The sequence below is a fragment of the Corapipo altera genome, unplaced genomic scaffold, assembly GCF_003945725.1.
Source record: "Corapipo altera isolate COAL_440 unplaced genomic scaffold, ASM394572v1 61411, whole genome shotgun sequence".
In the NCBI taxonomy this organism is placed as follows: domain Eukaryota; kingdom Metazoa; phylum Chordata; class Aves; order Passeriformes; family Pipridae; genus Corapipo; species Corapipo altera.
Window position 1 is genome coordinate 10,676,934 of NW_020884875.1, and position 20,675 is coordinate 10,697,608.

The window sequence follows — 20,675 nt, forward strand, 5'->3', positions numbered from 1 at the left end:
ACAATCCCATAACATACATTGGTAAAACTTGGGTGTTCTGCAGTTTTTATGTGGGGATTGGCACCTAGTATTGTATTGCTATCTCTCTCTTATACTCATTGTAGTTTAATGTGCCTCTGGTGGCTACATCATTTCAATAGGAAAATACCATGAAAATATTGAAATTCACCCTACCAAGGAGCAAAGAGCATGTTCCTTGTGGAGTACTCCAGTGCCATCGGCATTGTCTTGGAGCAGTTAGACCTCATGTTTATAAAATCAGGGAATCTCGGAGAGTTCCTAGAAGTATTTGCAGAACCTAAGATGAAGTGTATATACATATAAGTAGTGTGTTGTGATGGAGCTTGGGCTACTCTGATGGATCAGAAGCAGCAATACATGCTGCTTGCATTGCTTGAAGAGCTGAGCTAGATATTGTAGTTCTACCAAGCTCACAGTGCTGGCCCTTCCTTTGCGGTAGTACCAGCACATTTTCTGCGGGGACAATTTTAGAATGGCTGCCGCGTTTCTCTCCCGTTTATCCGGTAACGCCGTAGGGTGCAAAGCGTCCGCAGAACAGACGGATGCGTGTTTGACAAGGGACTTGCCGCTTTCGAAGTGGAAAGCTCTGCCCTTCGCTCCCCGAGGGCAGGGGGCTGGGGAGCTGCCGCAGACGCGCTCCGGAGCGGGCCCCGCGACAGGGGCCGTTCCCCCAACACGGGCTGGCCCCGACGGGCCGGCGGGCGCAGCGTTGCCATGGAGACGGCGCCGCAGGGCCCGAGGGCGGGAGGGGGCGGCTCGCGCACCGCCCCCTCCCCCCGCCGCCCTGCCCTATTATAGTAGCGCTTCCGGCCGCGCGGACCGCTCTGACATCATCCTCCGCACCCCGGTGACGTCAGTGCCCGGAGCGGGCCGTGACGTCGGTGCGTAGGGGCGCGCGGTGACGTGTTCTATTTAAAGCCGGCCGGGGGGGAGGATGGAGGTAGAGCGGGCAGGTGCCGCCGCGGGCAGCAGCGAGGTGGCCGCGTGCGCCGCGGGGCTGTAGGGCAGGGCGCGGCTCGGCTCTGCCCTCCCATTTCCTTACCCCCGGCAAGGAGGAGCGGGACGGAGCAGCGGGCTGCACGCGGCGGCTGCGCCTGCCCACCGCGAGGGGACGGGCGGGCGGTGGCGGAGGTGTGAGGCGGAGGCGGGGGATGCGAGCGGGCAGAGGCAGCGGCTCGGTGGCGCCGGAGCAGCCGGGCACCGCTTGACGCGGCGTCGCTCCCTCATTCCCTCCCTCCCTCCCTCCGTCCCACCGGCGGGGCTGAGCCCGCGGCCCCGCCGCAGAGCCGCGCGGGCTCGGCGGGGGCAGCCCCTCCCGCCGTCCGCCGTCAGTGACCGATCCGCCGCGGCCCAGGACGATGTTCTCCTGCCCGCCGCAGAAGAAGGCGTGACGGCGAGGAGCGGGCCCGCCGTCGTGAGAAGGAGGAGCGGCGCCCCGCATCTCCGCAGCCGGGGGTGGGCAGGCGGGTGGATCGGGAAGCGCGGCGCCCCGGTGCCCGCGGGCGACGCGCGGCCGCAGCCCGCCGGTAGCGGCCTCACGCCGGGAGTCAGATGCCAGCGCCGGTGCCACGGCTCGCTCTGCCTCCTCCGGAGAATGCATCCGTGTCCGCCGCGCTGCTGGCGGCGGTGCTAGGGGGAGCGGCGGCGTGGAGCTTTGCGTGCACCGCCTGCCCCATCCCGCTCCGCCTCTGAGGCACACGGAGCCCTTGGCGGCCGCGCACGTCCCGGCCAGAAGCGCCGCAGCCCCCGCCAGCCCCTCGCGGAGAAGGCGAGCGCCTCCCCGTCCGCCCGCAGGAGGGGACCCGTCCGCCCCCGAAGCCGCCGCTGCCGCCTGCCCGGGGGCCGGAGCCGCTGCCTGCGGGCGCCCGGCGGGGCCGGCGGCCATGGGAGCCCGGCCCGCGGGGGGCGCTCCGTAGGGTGCGGGCGGCCCCGCTCGGCCCCCGGCAGCTGCGGCGAGCCCAGCGCAGCGTCCCCGCCGCCACGGGGCTGCGGAGCTGCCGGCGAGGCGAGGAGCGCCCCGGGGACGCGGTACCGCCGGTGCAAGGCGCCGCCGGCCGCCATGGGGTAAGGATGTCGCGGGTGCAGCCGCGCTGATGCCGGGGCGGGGGTGGGGGCGGCTGCCCGCGGAGCGCTGGAGGTGCAAGCGGGCGCTGCTGGATGCGCACGGAGGCGAACGGTCTCGCTGGAGGGGTGCGCCAGCGGCAGGAACCCTGATGCAATCTGTGCTGTGCATCAGCCCGGTGAAAGGAAAGCAGTGCTGTCTGTGAGGGGCGTATCGCGATCCGCAGAGGCTCGCCTCCGCCGTAGCCACATCGGATCGCTGGAAGAGCCGTCTCGGCTTCCAGTTCCCCACCTTAAGGACCTTTCCTGGGTCGTTAAGGGGTGGTCAGTCCTGAAAACGAGTGCTTTAAACTCGGCATGCTAAGGTGAAATTCCAGAACAGCGAAAGCTTGCTTTAACTCTTCTGTAGTCTTTAGAGGATATTAAACATGTGAATTTCCCAATAAATTGAAGGAGGCTCTAAGTAAATAGGCTTTACAGCAGGTTCCCTAGTAAAATGGTGCATCCACTTAAGGTTTTAAGGAAATAAGAAGGAATAAAATCGGTAAAATTAGTCAGATATTATCTAAATTAGTAGATAAAAAAATGACAAAAGATACCTGTGAAAACTTTCCACAGTGGTATTCTTACGAATTTGTGTAATGAGATGAAAAAATAATCCTTGCTACAGGGCTTGTCTGATAGTGGAATGGTAACTCATCCATGTTCAAAAGCAACAGAAACCTGGTGTGATTTGGCAAACTGCAAGGTGGAGGCAGATTTTTAATGCATTAACAAGATGCTATTTTTATGAGACTTCATGACAATAGTTCAAAGTCTACAAAAGTTACAAATCATGTCCTTTGTATTTTGTTCACTTAGGAATTCAAGTGTGAAATTGATGTATTACTCTGGAAGTTACAGGTGTCTTTTTCCTCTAGCCATTTAGGACAGTTGGATTCTTCAATTTATTAACTTCCTTGAATGTGTGGTGATAACAGCTGCATCCTTGTCTCTGCCCTAGTCACTTGGGTTCACACTACAAGATGTAGGAAGGAATGATTCCTTAGGCTGTTTTATTTTTCTGATATCTCTCCTTCTATTTAAAAAAAAAAATCCAAACAGAATAAACCAATCTTGCAGCTATCTACATATCTAAGAAAGTGATGTGTTACAAAAAGCTGCCAAAAAGCTAAATAATATTGTAATATTTTGGGATATATGTGACTGCTAGGCAGTCACAGGTCTGTGTAGCTTTTAAAATTAAAATAATGGAAACCCTCTCATTTATTTAATATCAGTACTGTGTTTGTAGATATTTCAGTTAATATTATGCATCTGGGGAGCTGTTGAAGAGGAGTAAACATCCATTCTTGAGAACTCCGATGCTACTGGTTTTTCACTGTCATTGCTTCTTAACAAACAGTACAAATCCATATCTGTAGAGAGTTGAAATAGTCTTAAACACTGCAGTTGTTGGTGTGATGATTTGAGTAAGTATCTTGGCACACTGAGGTCAAGAAGACAATATTTGCTAGTAAAGATTTTTGGGAGTCTTTAGACAGTACACATCGGGTATTGCAATATAGAATTCCTTTGCAGACCATTTTATAACAAAGTGGACAAACCCAGAAATTTAGGTATGTTACTGATAAGCTTCCTGCTGTCTGTGAGTGAGCACACCCAAGATAGGGCCAGCACCTACTCTGGATCTGTGGTTAAGTATCAGACCTTTGCTGCTGTTCAGAACAGAGGTCTTGATTCAGTAGCTGTTTTGTATTAATTTCTCAATGCAGTTGCCCATGGATGTCAGAGTATTTCTAGACCAAAGTGCGCTGGACTCTTAATTCTGCAGTTGTAAAAACAGTCTTATGATACTCTACTAAGGTTTAAAACTGAGTGCTCTAGAGGCAAGTTGCAAAATGGTTGGTAATTCCTGAACTAGTGCCACACAAGGGTCTGTGAAGTATATTCAGTATTTAATGGGTACCGCTATGCTGTGTAAGCTTTTAAAGTCATCTTGTAATACATGCTGGAGGAAAGTTTACCTATTCCAATGGTCAGAACACAGAAAACTTGAGATGGGGGAGGGGAGTTAGCTTGCCAAACCAACAGTGGCTTTCTTAATCTCATTTGTTGTGTTGAAGAATTCACTGTTCTGCCAGTAGTTCAGACTGGCACACTGAATACCATCAGGCAAGCCAGGTAATTATGCGCTGTGTATGTGGATACCAACTGGTGAGTGACTGGGCACTGGGCCAGTACTGCTATTAAATATTTTTTTGAGAAACTTGAAACTAGAGAAATGGTCTCCAGAGCAGTTCAGGAGGCATTCTCCTTGCTGCTGTACCATCTGTGTGTGTCTCTCATCTCACAGGAGAAGGTAAGTGAATCAAGCCTAGGGATTGTATAGGCCAGATATCCACTCTTGCTTCTCTACTTGCCAGTCTGTCTCACCCCTTCTAGTTCATTCTCCCTGTTGCATAAACACAAGTTCTTACTGATAGTCACTGTTGAGTGATATAACCATTGTGGACACCCTTTTCTTGGGTTGACCACATAGAATATGGTGTTCTTTAATAGGAAGACATAGATGTAAATAAGAGGACCTCAGTATGTTCTGTCCTAGTTCACAACATGTCTTTCCTGTATTCTCTGTGTTGAGTGATGAAGAATTTATCAGTATAGTACAGTCTTTGAGCAGAGCTTTGGTTACATTAACAATCCTCTAGAAACAGCTCTAAAGTAAATATACCCAAGATGTATACTGGTAACCTAGGCTGTTATATACATTGGCCAGGTAGTGAATAGTGATTATTCTGAGTTGGAAGGGACCCATGAGGATCACTGAGTTCAACTCTTATATGAATGGCTAGTGTGGGGATTGAAACCACAACCTTGGTATTATTAACACCATGCTCTAGCCAACTGAGCTTCAGTTGGGACCCATTGCCGTATTTTTCTGGTCATTGGTACTGCTTGTACTTCAAGCTCTGGGCAGGGGAGGTAGAGATTTGCGTTAGTGGACTATGATGCAATCATTGCTTATGCTGGAATGAATACACTTCTTGCTAGACACAGTGAGGAAGCTGAACAGCTGTGAATTCTGATAGGGATGAGAAGTTGGTGTCCTCTTAAACATAATCTCCAGGGTTAATTTCTGATTTATTAGTGGGTAATCTCTCCATAACCGCTTTTCTTTATGGCCTTCTGTGCTGTGGACAAATATCTAAATTTATGTTATTACCTTTTCCTTTCACTCATGCTGAATTATAAGGAATTACAAGGTAAAAGGTTCTGTAAGATGTACTCATCTCTGTCATGTCATGTTAATCAAGGTGTCTTTGTAAAGACTTGACTTCATCTTTTCAGTTTTGTTGGGCTATATTTAGTATGTTATCTTCATAAACATGGCTATGATATGTGTCATATATAATATATTGGAGATGGCAGAATTAGAATACTAGGGTTTTTAAGTTGGCTAGAGAATATTGTGGAAGATTAGTATTTTAGGGTATACTTATGAGTGTTGCGGTTGCCTAGAAATAAGTATTTTGATTTTTGGAAGTCTGTGGCTGTTTAATCCACTCCTAGCTGTTACTTTATTTGAAGGATGTGGAGTTAGTCAAATGCATTTCTTTAAAGCACTCAGGATCTGGGGTCCCATTTTGAAGAGAGGATACTATAGGAGTAGAGGAATTGAGAGATCATGTGAATTCTAAACTGTAGGATGTCATGATTCTTGCAAAGCCCACTTGAAGTTTTAAAATCTAGAAACATGTGAAAATTTATACTCTTTTGAACACACGAGATAGACAGCTCCTCGTGTGGAAATTAGTTTTGGTTTGCTGCCTGTTAACTTGCTTTTATAGGTATTTCCAAACTACAGTCTGACTCTGAAATGTTTTGGTTTTCTTTCTGTAGCTGGGTAAAGAGACATGAACACTACAAAGCTGTTAGGAGCCAGAAGTTTTATTGGCTGTTCAATTTGACCAGACTCAGGTTCTTCAACATGTTTTTCTCCCACAAGACTTAATGGTAGCTTTCAGAAAACTTTATCTTAGCAACACTTGCATCAGCTGTGCTTCTCTGACACAGAAGTATTGCAGACAGTAGAGCAGGTGTAGCTTCTTGGCAGTAGTTCAGCATTGCTGCAATTCCTGGCCATCTTACTGTCTCAGGTAAAATGAGGTGCTTATTGTTTGAAAGCAACAACAGCAAAGTAGTTTATGCTGTCTTCTGTAGCAGTGTGGAGAGTGTAACAAATACTCAGATAACACCCACAAGACTTGATCATCTGAAAAGAATTAGTACCGTATAAATACCATGACAGATAGACCGTGTGTAAATCAGCTTGAAATGGTTCATAAACTACTTTTTAGGCAACATTGTGTGGAGACCTCTACCATGCTTAAATTATCTTCTGTCACAGAGGTTTTATGACTGCAAAATAAGTGTGAGAAATCTAAACCAGATCTTCAGGCCTGGAAACATATTAATGAGTGTCCTCAGCACCATGGGGGATAACTTCTGTGCTGATTTAGTGAGGGTATTATGCCTTAAGGTTGCAGTTGGTCTGTTTCAGCATTTCTGTACGTTATTAAGATGTAGACCAACTCTTTTGGTAAAATAGTAGTTCTGCTGAAAATAACCATTTAAGTCCTTCTAGTTCATCATTTTGAGATGATTTTTTTTCTCAGTGTCTCAAGGTAAGCATTAGATATAAGCTTTGTGCATGTGCTCTTGTGATTTCTCTCTTCCAAACAGTGCTTGCCCTACCGCAGTTATTATTATCTTTGCAGGACTTGTAACCAGATGTCAAACCAATAGCTGAGGAAATACACAGTCTTGAAGCCATAGAGATCGCAATACCTTGAAATTCTGTAACAGGGCTTCTAATCAGGAGAGGCAATGACACTTAAGTAGCATTAGAGTGTTTCTGGTTGCTAGTTAGTTAAAGTTTTAAGTAGACTTTAGATATCACTTTTATGGGAACTTTTTTGCAAAACATTTATTCTTTATGATTGTCTCTTAAAACTGTAAGTTGATTTAAAGGTCTTAGCTGATCAGTCTTTAAATCACTGCTTTCTAATCTGTGCATTAGTATACTACAAAGAAGAGCATTATTTTATGATGTAAAACTAATTTACTAGTAATGTCTCATTAGTACAGGTGCCTGGGACAACATTTGAGTTGAGGCTATGGTTTTTCAGAGTACTCCGGATCAATGACCATCTAAACAATACAGATATTTCATACAGATTAGGACTTAGTTCTTCTACCCTTTAGATACCTGTGTTTGAAGCTGTTGAGGCCTAAAGTTATTACCAGAAACCAATGTTCTCTTCTAGTCTGGAACTTTAAAGTTTCTTGCTTAGAGGTGCTTAGCAAGGAAGTGAGTGTGGTGTAGAGATACCCAAATCTGGAACGGAACTCACATAATTATATGTAAAAGTGCCTGTGTTTTAACAACGTGCACTTCGTATCTGAGAGAGTCCTGCACTTGAGGGAAATCTAAGGCTTCCCCATGTGCCTTGGTTATAGTGTTAGTAACAGGTAACTGTAATAATGAGCAAAGAGACAAGGTATTCTGTATTATTTGAAGTAAAAACAAAAATCAGAGTTCATGTCTTCTTTTTTTTCTATTTCAAAAATACCATGTTATGTTGAAACATGTATTTAAAAGCCCTACTTAGGTGAAAGCTTCCTATAAAAAAATTTGGAAGAGCATGCTTTCTCGTTTGGGGTTTTGTGCTGTTCTCCCTGCAAGGCTTTTTCAGATATATTCTGTCTTAAAGCTAAGGTGCAATGGGTGTGAAAGCACTGCATTATAAAAATCTTCTTTTAGATCCACTTTTGATGGTAGGCTTCTTTTCCCCATTCTGTTCCAAGTTTTTTATATTTTCCAAGGCTTGGCCGTGTGAGATCCACCAAAATTAGTGTTCAGGACAGGGAGATTAAAGGGGAGAAAAGGCTAGAGGGAGCTGTGGTTTTATTCCACATGGGACTTGCACCATGGACTCTGTTGTATCTACACAGAAGTGATATTGCTCCATTCTGCAAAGTAATGGAACTGTGTTTCAGTACTGTATTGATTTTCTGGAGCTGCATCACAGACATGCTTCTGGCAACATACTACGTTCTGACATGCTTCTTTGGTGGCAAGTAATGGTGAATGCCAGTAATTGTTAATAAATTAGTCTAGGGAGACAGTGTTTAAACATGCAATAGATATGCTGGATTGCCAGATAAAAGCATGTATTGACATTTCCAGTAACTAGTCATGATATTTTTTTTTAAGCTACAGATATCAAGTTATCCAACTTAAGCAGTCTGCATCACTTGTTTTGTCTAATAGCTTTTACCTGAATAAAGAGGGAAGAACTTGAAATACATAGTTCCTCTCAGGTTTTTCTTCTTCCTCCACCTACATACAGATGATTCACAGGCACTGTTTTGTTGATCTTTGTGGCAGTACTCTTTGCCAACATTTTGATTGTTAAGTTTTCATGGAGCCACCAAACAGTGGGAACCACAGAAGACAGGGACTACTTTTTCCAGTTGTCTGTTGCAGCACCAATGTTTGTGCAGTGAGCCAATCCAATACTGTAACCCATCTGAGTGCAAATGCAGGGACATGCACAAGGGAAGTGCCATTAGAGATGGGGTAGACCTACCTTTTACTGCAGCAGTATCTGTTTATTCTCATGGGAGTGTTCAAAAAGATCCAGACTCAGAGCTATACCTGTTCAAGTTTGCGCTCAGTTTTGAAGCTCAAGTTTGGAAAGGTTTCTTTAAGACTGTCCACTAGGTTGAGTCTCAGCTTATTGAGAAATAGACGGTTTGCACCTTTCTGTAGTGTATTTGATAGTTTTAAAAAAACTCAACAAACAAAACCCCCCCAAAAATGGAAAACAAAACAAAATCCCAAACAAACAAAAAACCTCAGACCAAACCATTATGGGTAATATTGCCAGGGTTTAAAATTTGGTGTTCTAAAATGCTTTTAAATTACTTATTTCGTAAATAGTATATTCTGGTCTCGGATGCTTAGTTAGTCTTGAAGCTCTTCTTGTAAGAGGGCATATGTTGAGATCCTCCTTGGGTTTTAAAAACTGAAGAATGAGCTTTAAATGGTCAATACTTTTCAGTGAAGTGTTCATGAAATAAATCATCTTTGAAATGTATTCTCACAATTCCTACTTCTTATACCTGTTCATTTCCAACGGAGTGCTAACCATGGCTTGTCTATACAAAAGGCTAAAAGAATGTACTGCGTGATATTGGACAAAACAGTGTTTTCTCCAACACATGACTTACTGTGGAATATGCAGCCATGTCAATCTTCTCAGGTATGAAGTGTTTCTCATGCGGAATAATATATATTGTATACCTCTGTTGTCAAATGATTGCATGGAGTAAACTGAGGTCCTAGGCAACTATTTCAGTGATTGTCTTTGAAACTGGAACACCTGTACTTTTGCACGAGTAATATTTTTCACTGTGTGACTAAAGGAGTTAACCTGCAATTAGGAACATTTCTCTTGGATTAACTTAGTTTCAGCTTCTGGATATGGATTTCCAAGTGCTCTTTTAACATCTGAGTAGACATCCCTTCCATGTCAATATTTGTTCTTGTCCTTTTTACAAAACATAAAAGGAACTCCTTTGCTTTAACAAGCCTATTGCCCAGGCATCCAGAGCTCTCTGCATAGGGAGGAACTGAGTTTTTACGAGGAAATGATTGACAGTGCTTGGGAATAGGTGGTATCCTGCTGATTTGAATCCAAGGTAGTCATGGTTCTTCAGAAGCACTGCACAGCTCAGATGGCAGCATGTCTATGTATGATAGTAAAACTCTCAGGATCTTTGACATGTTTTCAGGAAAAAGACACTAGTGCTGAAGCACATTATTAAATAATGATTCTTTTTGGTTGAGTTCTGTGAAACATGAGCACTTAATGCTAGATTCTGTGATTTACCTCACATCTGAATGCAAGTGCTGCCTATGTGTCTTATAATGGATCCTGATGGGCCACTCCAGATCTGAAGTAGTTTTTACTGATAATTATGTATTTGGTGACCTTAAATGTAACATAGATATTTTAAAAAAATCTTCCACTTTTGTCCACATTAATTATAGTTTTTAAAATCAGGTTGCAACAAAAGCTAGAATAGCTCTATTACTGGGATGGATTGATGAAGTGTTGTAGGGGCCTTTAACATATTCCATTTACTTTTATTGTTGGCAGGATTTGAGAGTTAGTATTATTCTAAAATAGAGTTTTCAGGCAAAGAAAGACAGTCTGCTTTTCCCCAATTGTTCTTACAAAGAACAATTTTACTTACCATGGAAATATATTTAAAGAGTCCTTCTCTTCTGCTCCTTAGTAACAACCTTAAATCCTAGATTTAAAGAATACTGCTGCTCTTGAGTGCTCAGAGATGGACATGGTACTCCTCAAATCCCTTGCACTAAGTCAGCCTTAACAGATAGGATCAAAATCTAGATCTTGTAAAGGTTACCTTCTGTTCCACTGTCTTGCTTGTCTTTTTGTCTTGGTACTTCTGCCACTGACTGTTGTTTTTGTCAAACTTAAGACTTTGCTGATTCAGAGAACCCTAAATTATTTTAACTTACAGGTATGCTGTTCATCTTCCTGAAGAACTGTTCCTCTTTATTTGCTTATAAACACTGGAAACATTTTTGCAATGAAGTATGGTATTAGTACTTCCTGCTCATGGCATTCTATTGATGAGGTTACGGACTCATGTATCATACTGTGTATTCTGTTTCTAAACACAAAATCTTTTAGTAGTGGAAAATGGCAGTTTCTGCTATATGGACTAGTATTTGATGCTTCAGTTAAGCCTCTTTTGGACATAAACATGTGAGCACCTAAGTGCTCCAATTTTGCAAGAGTATGTTGTGTTTAGCATAGGCTATAGAATATTTTTAAATACAGCTTTATTTAAAACTGACTTTGCAATACAAGCATTCTGTAACTAACTAATGAACCTACTTAGTTTTGGCCACTGTTCGTTTCATGAAGAATAGCTCTGGGGCTTGACTTTTTGCATTTAATACTTGTACTGATATTTGTGGAAAGGAGTGGGTGAGGGAGGCTTTTCTAGTTCTTGGTTCACACATAGGTTTTGAATGCTTTGAACTCTACCAGTTCATTCAAGTACTGTGTAAGGAAAATTGTTCCTGCTCATAAAAAAAGGTCATGCTGAAATAACTGACTCTTAACAAGCACTGAATCCTGGTCTTTGATTAGGTGCTTCCTGACTAGTAGCAGGCATTTATTGCTGAATGTTTTTATTGAGTTATTAAGTATAAGCCTCTAATGTAAGCAATTCAATTCCATGTGAAATAAGTAAGAAAATTCCAGATTTATCTATCACACAGGCATTTGAACCAACACTTCTGCACAAACTATATGGTATCCATTTTGTTGCTCAGTTTGTCAAAATGCTAAGCAGTTTCCTGAGACATGATTTTTTTGTTTTTGTCTGAGTAAAGGAGTGACACCTATCTTGAGGTTAAAACTGAAGTATATGCCTTTCTTAAGTATAACTTAAATTTTGAAATATTGTTTGCAAAGTGATTGGTAATCTAGTTCTAGTACAATTACCACATTGTACTTGTCTTTATCAGCACAATCAAAGCAAGCACATGAGCTGTCAGTGGAGAAATGTTTCTTTGCGTTATTTCAATAACAATACCCAATGATAGTACTGATACAGCCCTTGTGTTTTGGGAACAGTCATGTTCACAGAATCACATAATCACACAATGGATCAAACTGGAAGGCACCACAGTGGGTCATCTGCTAAAGTAGAGCCATCTACTGCTAAAGTAGAGCCATCCTAGAGCATATGGCACAGGATTACATCCAAGTGGTTCTTAAATATCTCCAGTGAGGGAGACTCTACAACCTGCCTGGGCGATCTGTTCCAGTGCATGGTCACCCACACAGTAAAGAATATTTAGGTGGAACTTCCTGTCCATCAGTTTTTGCCCATTGCCTCTTGACCTATTGCTCAGCACCACTAAGAAGAGCCTGGATCCATCCTCTTGGCAGCCTCCCTTCAAATACTTGAATACATTCATGAGGTCCCCTCTCAGTCCTCTCTTCTCAAGGCTGAACAGGCCCAGCTCCCTCAGTCTTTCCTTACAAGAGACGCTCCAGTTCCTCTCATCATCTTTGTAGTTCTCTTCTGGACCCACCTCAGGAGTTCCATGTCTCTGTCCTGAGGAGCCCAGAACTGGACACAGCACTCCAGGTGAGGCTTCACCAGGGTTGAGTAGAGGGGCAGGATGAGCTCCCTTGACCTGGTGGCAGTGCTCTTCCTAATGCACCCTGGGATACTATTGGCCTTTTTGGCTACAAGACCTCGTTGCTGGCTCATGGACAGCTTGTTGTCCACCAGGACCCCCACATCCTTCTCCACAGAGCTGCTTTCCAGCAGGTTGGCCACCAGCCTGTGCTTATGCCTGGGGTTATTCTTCTATAGGTGCAGGACTCTGCACTTGCCCTTGTTGAGTTTCAGACAGTTCTTCTCTGCCCATCTCTCCAACCTGTCAAGGTCCTTCTGAAGGGCAGCACAGCCCTCTGGGGTATCAGACACTCCTCCCACCTTTATGTCAGGAGGGAACTTGCTGAGGAGGGATCTGTCCCCTCAGCCAAGTCGTGGGTGAACAAGTTAAACAATACTGGCCTAGTATTGAACCTTGGGGGACACCCTTAGTGACAGGCCTCCAACTAGACCCTCTGCCACTAATTTCAACCCTCTGGGATCTACCATTTAGCCAGTTCTCAATCCGCTTCACTGTCTGCTCATCCAGCCCATACTTTCTGAGTTTGTGTATGAGGATGTTGTGAGAGACAGTGTTGAAATCCTTACTGAAGCTGAGGTAGATGATACTCACTGCTCTTTCCTCGTATGAGCCGCTTATCCGTGAAACACCTTAGTACAGGTATGGCCCTTCTTCTCCACCTGTTAGGGCCCATCCCTGTGGCACAGCACTTGGCACAATTCCTTGACTGACGTTTACTATGCAGACCTGTGTACCCGTTTCCCTGTCAGCTTCTGTAGCGGCCTATGCAGGGCACTGTTTGCTCCATGCACACAATATGTGTTCATACTAGTATGTTTAAAAATGGATTGTGCCCTTTATGATTGTTGTGACTCTCATCACTACAGAGGGAAGTTGCCTTATGGTGCAAGGCATGTCATTGGGAAAAATAAGATTTTGAGCCATCCTAGGAATGCCTTCAGTGATCTGATGAGCAGACTGGAAGCCTGTCAGGAGTGGTATTTGGGTGTCTCAGAGTGTTTGGTGTATGTGTGATGTGAACAACCAGGGAAACAGATCTGTCACTCCCAGTTACAGGTCAATATAGGTTCAACCTCTGCATCTAAAATTCAATAAAGTTTACTAGGCTGTAAGTTGTCACAAGGGAGGGACTTGCTGGCACACTCAAAGTGAATTTAAAAGGGTTTATAGTTCCTCCAATGCTCACTGGGATGATTCAAATTGATTTGTTATTTATGAATATAAAATTAATTTGTTTACCTTTCTAGGAGTCTTAATTCAGTTCCTTGATACAAATTAAAGAATCCAATTCTCATATTTTGATGTGGACCAGTGATTTTTTTTTTTAAACTTAGCATGCAGCTGTAGCGCTCTGGATGGGGTTGCAGATTGTTTGATGGTGAGTTAATGGTGGTAGTGGTGAAACGCATGTTTATTTGGCCCAGTTCATTCTACTCACTTATGTAGGTTCTGATACTTCCACAGGTACTGGTGGAAGCATGACTTCAGCTTTGAGGTGTCCGCAGTCAACATGCAGGTTGTGCTAATGGTTTACTTCAGGGTGTTTATTTCTGAGGGTTAAGTGCAAAGGCTCTCAAAACTGACTGTTAACTGACAGCTTCTTAATTTTAAATAAGTGGTTAGTAGGTTTTAAGACGGAAATGAAAGGCATGCCAACTGCCAGGCCCACTAAAATGAAAGGCTTTTTCACTTGGAGGAGGCATGACAAAATTAGTAACTTGGAGATGTGGAGAAAGATAAAGTGGACTTGGTTGATGGGGCAAGGAGTGATAAGGAGGTGTGATTGTTTCTGTATGAAGCCCTGCAGGGAAGCAAAATGGAAGTTTAAAGCCAAACTGCTAGGAAACAAAGAGGAGTTGCTAAAGATTGTGGTGCCATATAAGGAAACCTTATTTTGCTACAGACATATGTTTAAGACAAGTTCCAAATTAACATAATAAACAAGGAAGATACGTATTCCTTATTTTTTCTGTTGTGAACAAGTTGCTAAGTGATCTATTGTTTAGAATAGCAAAATTATGACTAGTATTAGTTGAGTTTGCCTTTCAAAGTCAAAGATGATTGGAAAAACAGCAGTTAGGCTAATTTTTAAACGCTGTCAGTGTTTATCATATAATTGCTGATTATCTTAATGGAAACACATGAATAATTGATTCTATGATTTTGTATTTATTCTGTTACTTTTTAGGTTCCAGAATTCTCATCTGTCTCTATTGTCAAAAGCGCCAGCTTTGTCTCTGTTGCTTCATACCTGTGAAATACAGCCATTAGAACAGAAATTCTTGTCATAGGCAATATGAGACTTGATGGAGCATGGAAAATCACAACGTCAAATTAGAAAATACTGCGTTTACATTGTTTATTGAACTCTGCCATATTTTATGCAACCGAAGCTGATGTAGGGTTGCCACTCTTACAGTTTCAGTGCTCTGCGTGGCTTCATGTCCTAGTGCCAGCCCTCTATTCTCCATTCCTTCATGCTGCATGGCTGTGCATGATGACACTTACCAGTGTTGCTGAAGGATTTCATTACAGCCACTAAATTGATCTAACTAACTTTAGAACAGAGGGTGTTGGTTTACAGACAGTCTTATGCTTTCATGTCAGGACACAGCAAGGAGTTTCAGTCAGTTATCTGAATCTGTTGCTCTGGGTGGCACTCCTGCCACCGCTGTCTTATGACCCCTCTCTCCCACCAAACAGTATGATTAGCATCAAAGAACCATTATCCACTTGCCAGGTGCTGTTTTTCCTTATCTACGTCTCAGCCACAGCACCTATGGGGCCTCCTGTGATTTGGCTTAATTCTCACCTTGTTTAGTCAGCATCAGTTGGACTAATTAGTTATTTGTGAGTGGCATAAACAGCCCTTATCACAAGGTGAAAATTGTTTTGCAAAGGAAACTACTGAACTTCAGATCTTAGAGTGATAAATTAATTTGAATGTGTCTGTGAAACTGACAAGGAAAACATGCAGGTTGGGATTAGGCTTGCATTCTGGAGATTGCAGTAAATTCAAAATTATATCCCATCTGGAGCCTTCCTCCTCATCCTCTTCCTCCGTGCCCCTGGAAAGGAGAGCGCTGCTGGGCCTACTTATAAAGCAGTGCACGAACTCCTGGCTCACTAGCAATGTCTCTGGATCTCAAAGCAACTTTGTGGTCCTCCTCTCTCTGCTTCTATATTTGGAGAGCTGTGCTTGTTCTGCTTGTGTAAGGGGTTTCTTTCTTTTTTCCCTCTTCTGTTGTTGTTTTTTTTCCTTAAAAAATGGGTCTGAAGACTACAGATACTGTCCCTGAGGACCATGTCTAGAAAATATCTAATTTTTTAAACTCAAGAAAACTGGTGGTGCAGGAGGACAGGAAACTATAACTTAGCTGTAGCATGACGTGTGTATTAAAGTATTGTGTGAACTAACAGTAGAATCAAGCTGAACAGTTAAGCCACTTAATGTTCTCCCTTAAAATATTTGCCTGAGTTCTGTAAGAGTAATCTGACTGACACAGCTCCATTGCATGGGAGATTTTAGATGAAGATTGCAAAGAAAATACTGTCTCTGTACAGAGAGTATAAATGAACCAGGGAAACCAACAAGAAAATCTGGTTATTAATTGCTTTTGAGCCTTCTATATTTATTTTACTAACAGGGATGAGCGACATTATATCTTCATTTGCTAAATCGTTTTGTATAGGCTTCATTTCTCTCATTTCTGCATGTGTTGTAAGTGGGGCAAAGTTGGGTTTCTGTGCAGTGGAACGGAGAGGAATGAATATTTTTGGATGTAGATTAATATTGCCTGCCTGTTTCTTATTCCAGATGCAGCTTAGCTTAGTTTACTGTATGTAAGGGCTGTTGCAGGAATGTTAGCATTAGACTTCTTTCAGAAATGTCATTCCAGGGTTCTTTGTTCATAGAATAGAACCTGATATTAGGTTGATTTTTTTGTTTGGTTCTGGTTAATATTTTCAGTGGCTAGATGTGGAAAATAGCTGTGCATCTTAAGCTTAATTGTATAGTTCTAAAGATAGAAGAACTTTTCACTGACAGGAATTTTTGGACAGAGCAAAATTCAGTATTAAAGTATAATGTTTTTACTATCATGATTTCTTAATATTTTCACTGTAGGTAAATATTATCCTAAAATTCAACCTAAAGTAGTTTAGTGCTCCTAAGTTGTTAAAAGCTCTCCAATCTTGTAATTTAAAAACAAATTTAAGATAAAAGTTTATTCAAAAGTACCTTTATCCACTTACTTGCACAATTTGGAGAGATAATCACTTGGATACTCGGAAAAATTCTGAATATACCTATATTACTGAAATAACTTAATTAACTGGAGTGAGATGCATGAAGATAAAGCTGAGTACTTGTCCTTGGTAGTATACTTTTTGTTACCTCATCTGACACCCAAAGCTCTCACTTGATTCCAGGTATGAAAATGAGCTTCTCAAGGTTGTGTGGAAGGACAAAAAAGGAAAATTTTAGAGAGATGGACCTTCTTGCAGCTGTTGGGGGAGCTTTCATGGTCAGTGATAAATTATTGCTGTGGATGTTTCTTTCAGCTGGTTGCCTACCTGCAGAACTTGAGCAACATCTGATAGCTGGAGGCACTGAAGAGCAGACATTTTAAAAAACCCGAAAGAATTGCAGAAATGAGAGCAAATCCAGTATTTATCCATTTTTCTTCCTTTTTAAAAAAAAATTGTGTTAACATTACCCTATACATAGCCTCCAGGTAGCTTTATTAATCTTTAGTGTAAGCAACTCCGTGTTCTCTAACATTATACCAAAAATTTAAAAGTTTTGTTGGTTTTTTTCTTTGCTCTACAGTACAAGTTTTAATTTTAAGTACTGGGCACTGATTTGTCTCCAGCTTTACAACTCTCCCAGCTTCCATGCTGTTGATGTTACTGAATTTGTGAAACTGTAGTGTCTGTGCTGTCCTACTCTTCTAAAGTTTACCAAGAGCCTTCATGGGTGTCTTATGAATGGGAAGCTCAGACAGAAGAGAAGTGAGTTCAGATAAACTTTCTCATTTCTCAATGTTTGATATTTGTTCAATAGCAAGAGCTTTATTTCCCAAGGTAAGGTAATCTAACTCCTACGATTTTATATGATGACCATACATTTTAAGTGCTGTCAGTGCCTGTCTTACACTACCTACTTGTATAATACTGCTCTGTCTCTTTTCTTTCCCTTCCTTCTCTGGAAGGTCTTCTGTATAGGCTTCCTGAGCACTTAGTTGAGATTGGTCCGTACAGAGTGGTTCATTTTTCACCAAACAGACTGTTTTACAGGATTACATACCTATGAATCATAGAATTGTTAAGGTTGGAAAAGACCTCTAAGATCAAGTCCATCCATCAGCACAGAACTACCACTATGTTCACCATTAAAACATGACCTCAAGTACCATAGCCACACATTTTTTCACCACTTGCAGGAATGGAGACTCCACCACTTCCCTCAGCAACCTGTATCAATGCTTGATAACCCTTTCCATAAATAATTTTTCCTAATATCTAATCTCGTAGAGGTTTAATTGTGAGCAGATCCCTAAATTATTTCCTTCTGGCTTCCTGTACCTTATGTCTTAAGTACTGGGCAATATCTGATTTCAAGTTCAACTGCTGATCAAAACTTCATGTCCTGGAAAACCTAATGGACACTATATAATGATGTTTCTGGCAAAGGTAAATGTATTTTTTACTTAGTCTTACAGGTTTAATGAAAGTTTCTAGATAATTTTTCTCCCTTCAAATCCTGAAAAATTGCTGATATTACTTGTGATGGTATGGTAACTCAGAAGTGCTTAAAAATCTAATACTAAAAGCCGATTCATAATTGGGAACACAGCAGTTTTAAAAAGCTTTGAAGGCAATGCTCTGTGCAGTGTTATGTAGCCGTAGAACATATTCTGTAAAGCCATTGAACTTTATAGATAAATAGTCGTGTATATGTATTAACTGCTAACTGCATACAGAAAATTTACCAAACTTTTTAGTAAAAATTTCCTAAACTTCTGTTGACCTTGAGTTAAACCTGACTCAACCCCAAGACATAACAGCAAAAGCAGGTCTATGAATGTAGGTGTAAAACTAGATAAACCATTGGTGGTATGGGAGAGATTTTCATCTGGTTACTCAGTTGTAACTTGCACTTTTTTTCCTATCTCAAAGCTTGTTTTGAGACATGAAAGTTGTTATTGTATGTGTGTAAGAAAGCAAAATCTGATGTTGTACTCATTACACAGGTACAAAGAGTGTGTTTAAGAATTTTATAATTTTAAGATGACAGTTGTTAGTCACTGTCCAGAAAAAGATTTTATTTCAGAACGATTTCCATACAATGAAAACCGGGGTTATGCAACACTTTGCCCTCGAACTGCCATATACAGTTTTTATCAGACTTCAGAGCATTTTTAAGAATGTGGAAAATTCTGTGTTTTTCTGTTGCTTTAAACTGTGCTTGCAGAACTTGTTGACTTGGACTCCTTAAACAACATTGATTATGCTTGGATGTTGTAGTTTTGACTAGGGCTGCACTTTTAATCACTCTTCTTATTTCTTTTCAGGGATCTCTCCTTAAGCTGCCTAGATTAACAAAAGCTTGCTACAGCTTTAGAAACAAGCTAGGGGAGTATATTTTTTAAGACTAGCAGGACATTGGAAGAAAGCTGTAGGCTTGATGTGCTAATACTTTGAAAAAGCAAAAGAGTTTTTGTTCTATCCTAAATGTGAGGATAATCAGGAAATGCCTGAGAAATCATGTGCAGTGTTCATGTTGTCTGTTCTGGAGAGAAATCACCTGAGATGACAGCTGTTATAAGGGTCTGCTGTGCCTGTGGCTGTAATGGGCTGAGGACTGCACATTTTTGTCCAGTCTCCACTGTAAATTGGGAACTTGGAGTGTGGTTGCACTCCAGTTCTGAGCACAGGGATGTTGTCCTGTTTTGGGATGTGGGGGCATCATCTTCCTCTGAAACTCTTAGACTGAAATCTGATGGCTGAAATCTTGCTCTATTTGCAACAAGAAGAGGATCTCCAAGGCACATCTTGTTGGACTTACCTTGAAAACGGTACTGTGTTTGGAGTCCAGATGCATCAAAGCCAGTAAGTCTGCATAATGCACTGGAGTTTCAAGATCTATATTGAGGAAATAGAAATTGCTGAAATGAATGACATAAATGTTCATTGTCACGGACTTTTCAGTACACAATAGAACTTAGGAACTATCAAAGATGGGCTGAGTAGGAATACCTCATCTCATTGGACATACTTATTCATCCCGTTTTTGTCTTACTGATTGGAGGTCAGTGCCCATGGTGGTTCCTTTTTTTTTTTTAAAAAACAGTTCCTCCACGGGCCACAGTCCACTCACCTGATACCATGTCTACTCCAGCACCTGCTTAGGTATCATTGCCTGTCTCTCTTTTTTAATTCAACCCCAGTCCTGGGCTGTTCTTGTGTCCACCCTGACCTCATCCCCCACAGTGCAGCAACTTCTGTACCAAAATGCTGTCAATTTAGCCCAGTATGTGGGGAGAAATTTTAAATTTTTTTAGCATCATTTATATACCGTAAGGGGAAGCGAGTAGGACATGAACTAATGTAAAAGTTCATACCTAAGACAACACAATCCCAGCCTTGAAAATTTGTAGGTTTTATGGCAGTGAATATAACTTTGGAGTGATGGTAAGCAATAGTGTGGGAAAAGAAATAAGCAAAAAGAGATCATCACCACTGGTGTTGGCACAATCTGAAAGTGCCAGAACACATCAAAGAATAGATACTTTTTTTTAAAAAAAGCAAATATTAGTTATGGATTAGCAAGAAAAATTCTGACTTTCTGTACTAACTTCAGCTTCTTTCATGAAAGCTTTAGTTAGTGTAAGGTACCATTCCTATATTGGGTAGTGTGCATTTTTTTTGTAAAGGCTGCATTAAGATGCCAAAGTGGAAAGGGTGGTTGAAAACTATTCATTCAACTATTAGTACACAGGATTATCTCCTAAGCATAGCTTGGGACTGATTGCATATCAATGAATGAATTTCTGTATCACTGATGAAAAAAACTGGTACGAATCTGCCTGCTAATGATACTTCTCATGCTTCTTTAGTTCTCACATTGCTACTCAGGTCCAGAAGGACTTGGCACTTACTTCTTGTTAGTCTGTGTTTGTCCATGGTAAGGTTGCAGTCTAAGCCAATTAAGAGCAGCAGGATATTAGTCTTAATGTTTTTGCCACGCCTGAGTGGACATTTTTAA

At 42.0% G+C, this 20,675-nt stretch overlaps 1 protein-coding gene across 1 annotated transcript in view; it reads left to right on the plus strand.

Annotated features, from left to right (window-relative positions):
• The first annotated feature begins 2,008 nt into the window (after positions 1–2,008).
• The window catches only part of HOMER1 (homer scaffold protein 1), a 91,603-nt gene continuing 72,936 nt past the window's right edge, over positions 2,009–20,675 (plus strand). The window contains exon 1 of the mRNA XM_027634415.1: positions 2,009–2,085. Coding sequence (XP_027490216.1) covers positions 2,081–2,085 — 5 coding nt within the window. The 5' untranslated portion in view covers positions 2,009–2,080. The remainder of the gene's footprint in view (positions 2,086–20,675) is intronic.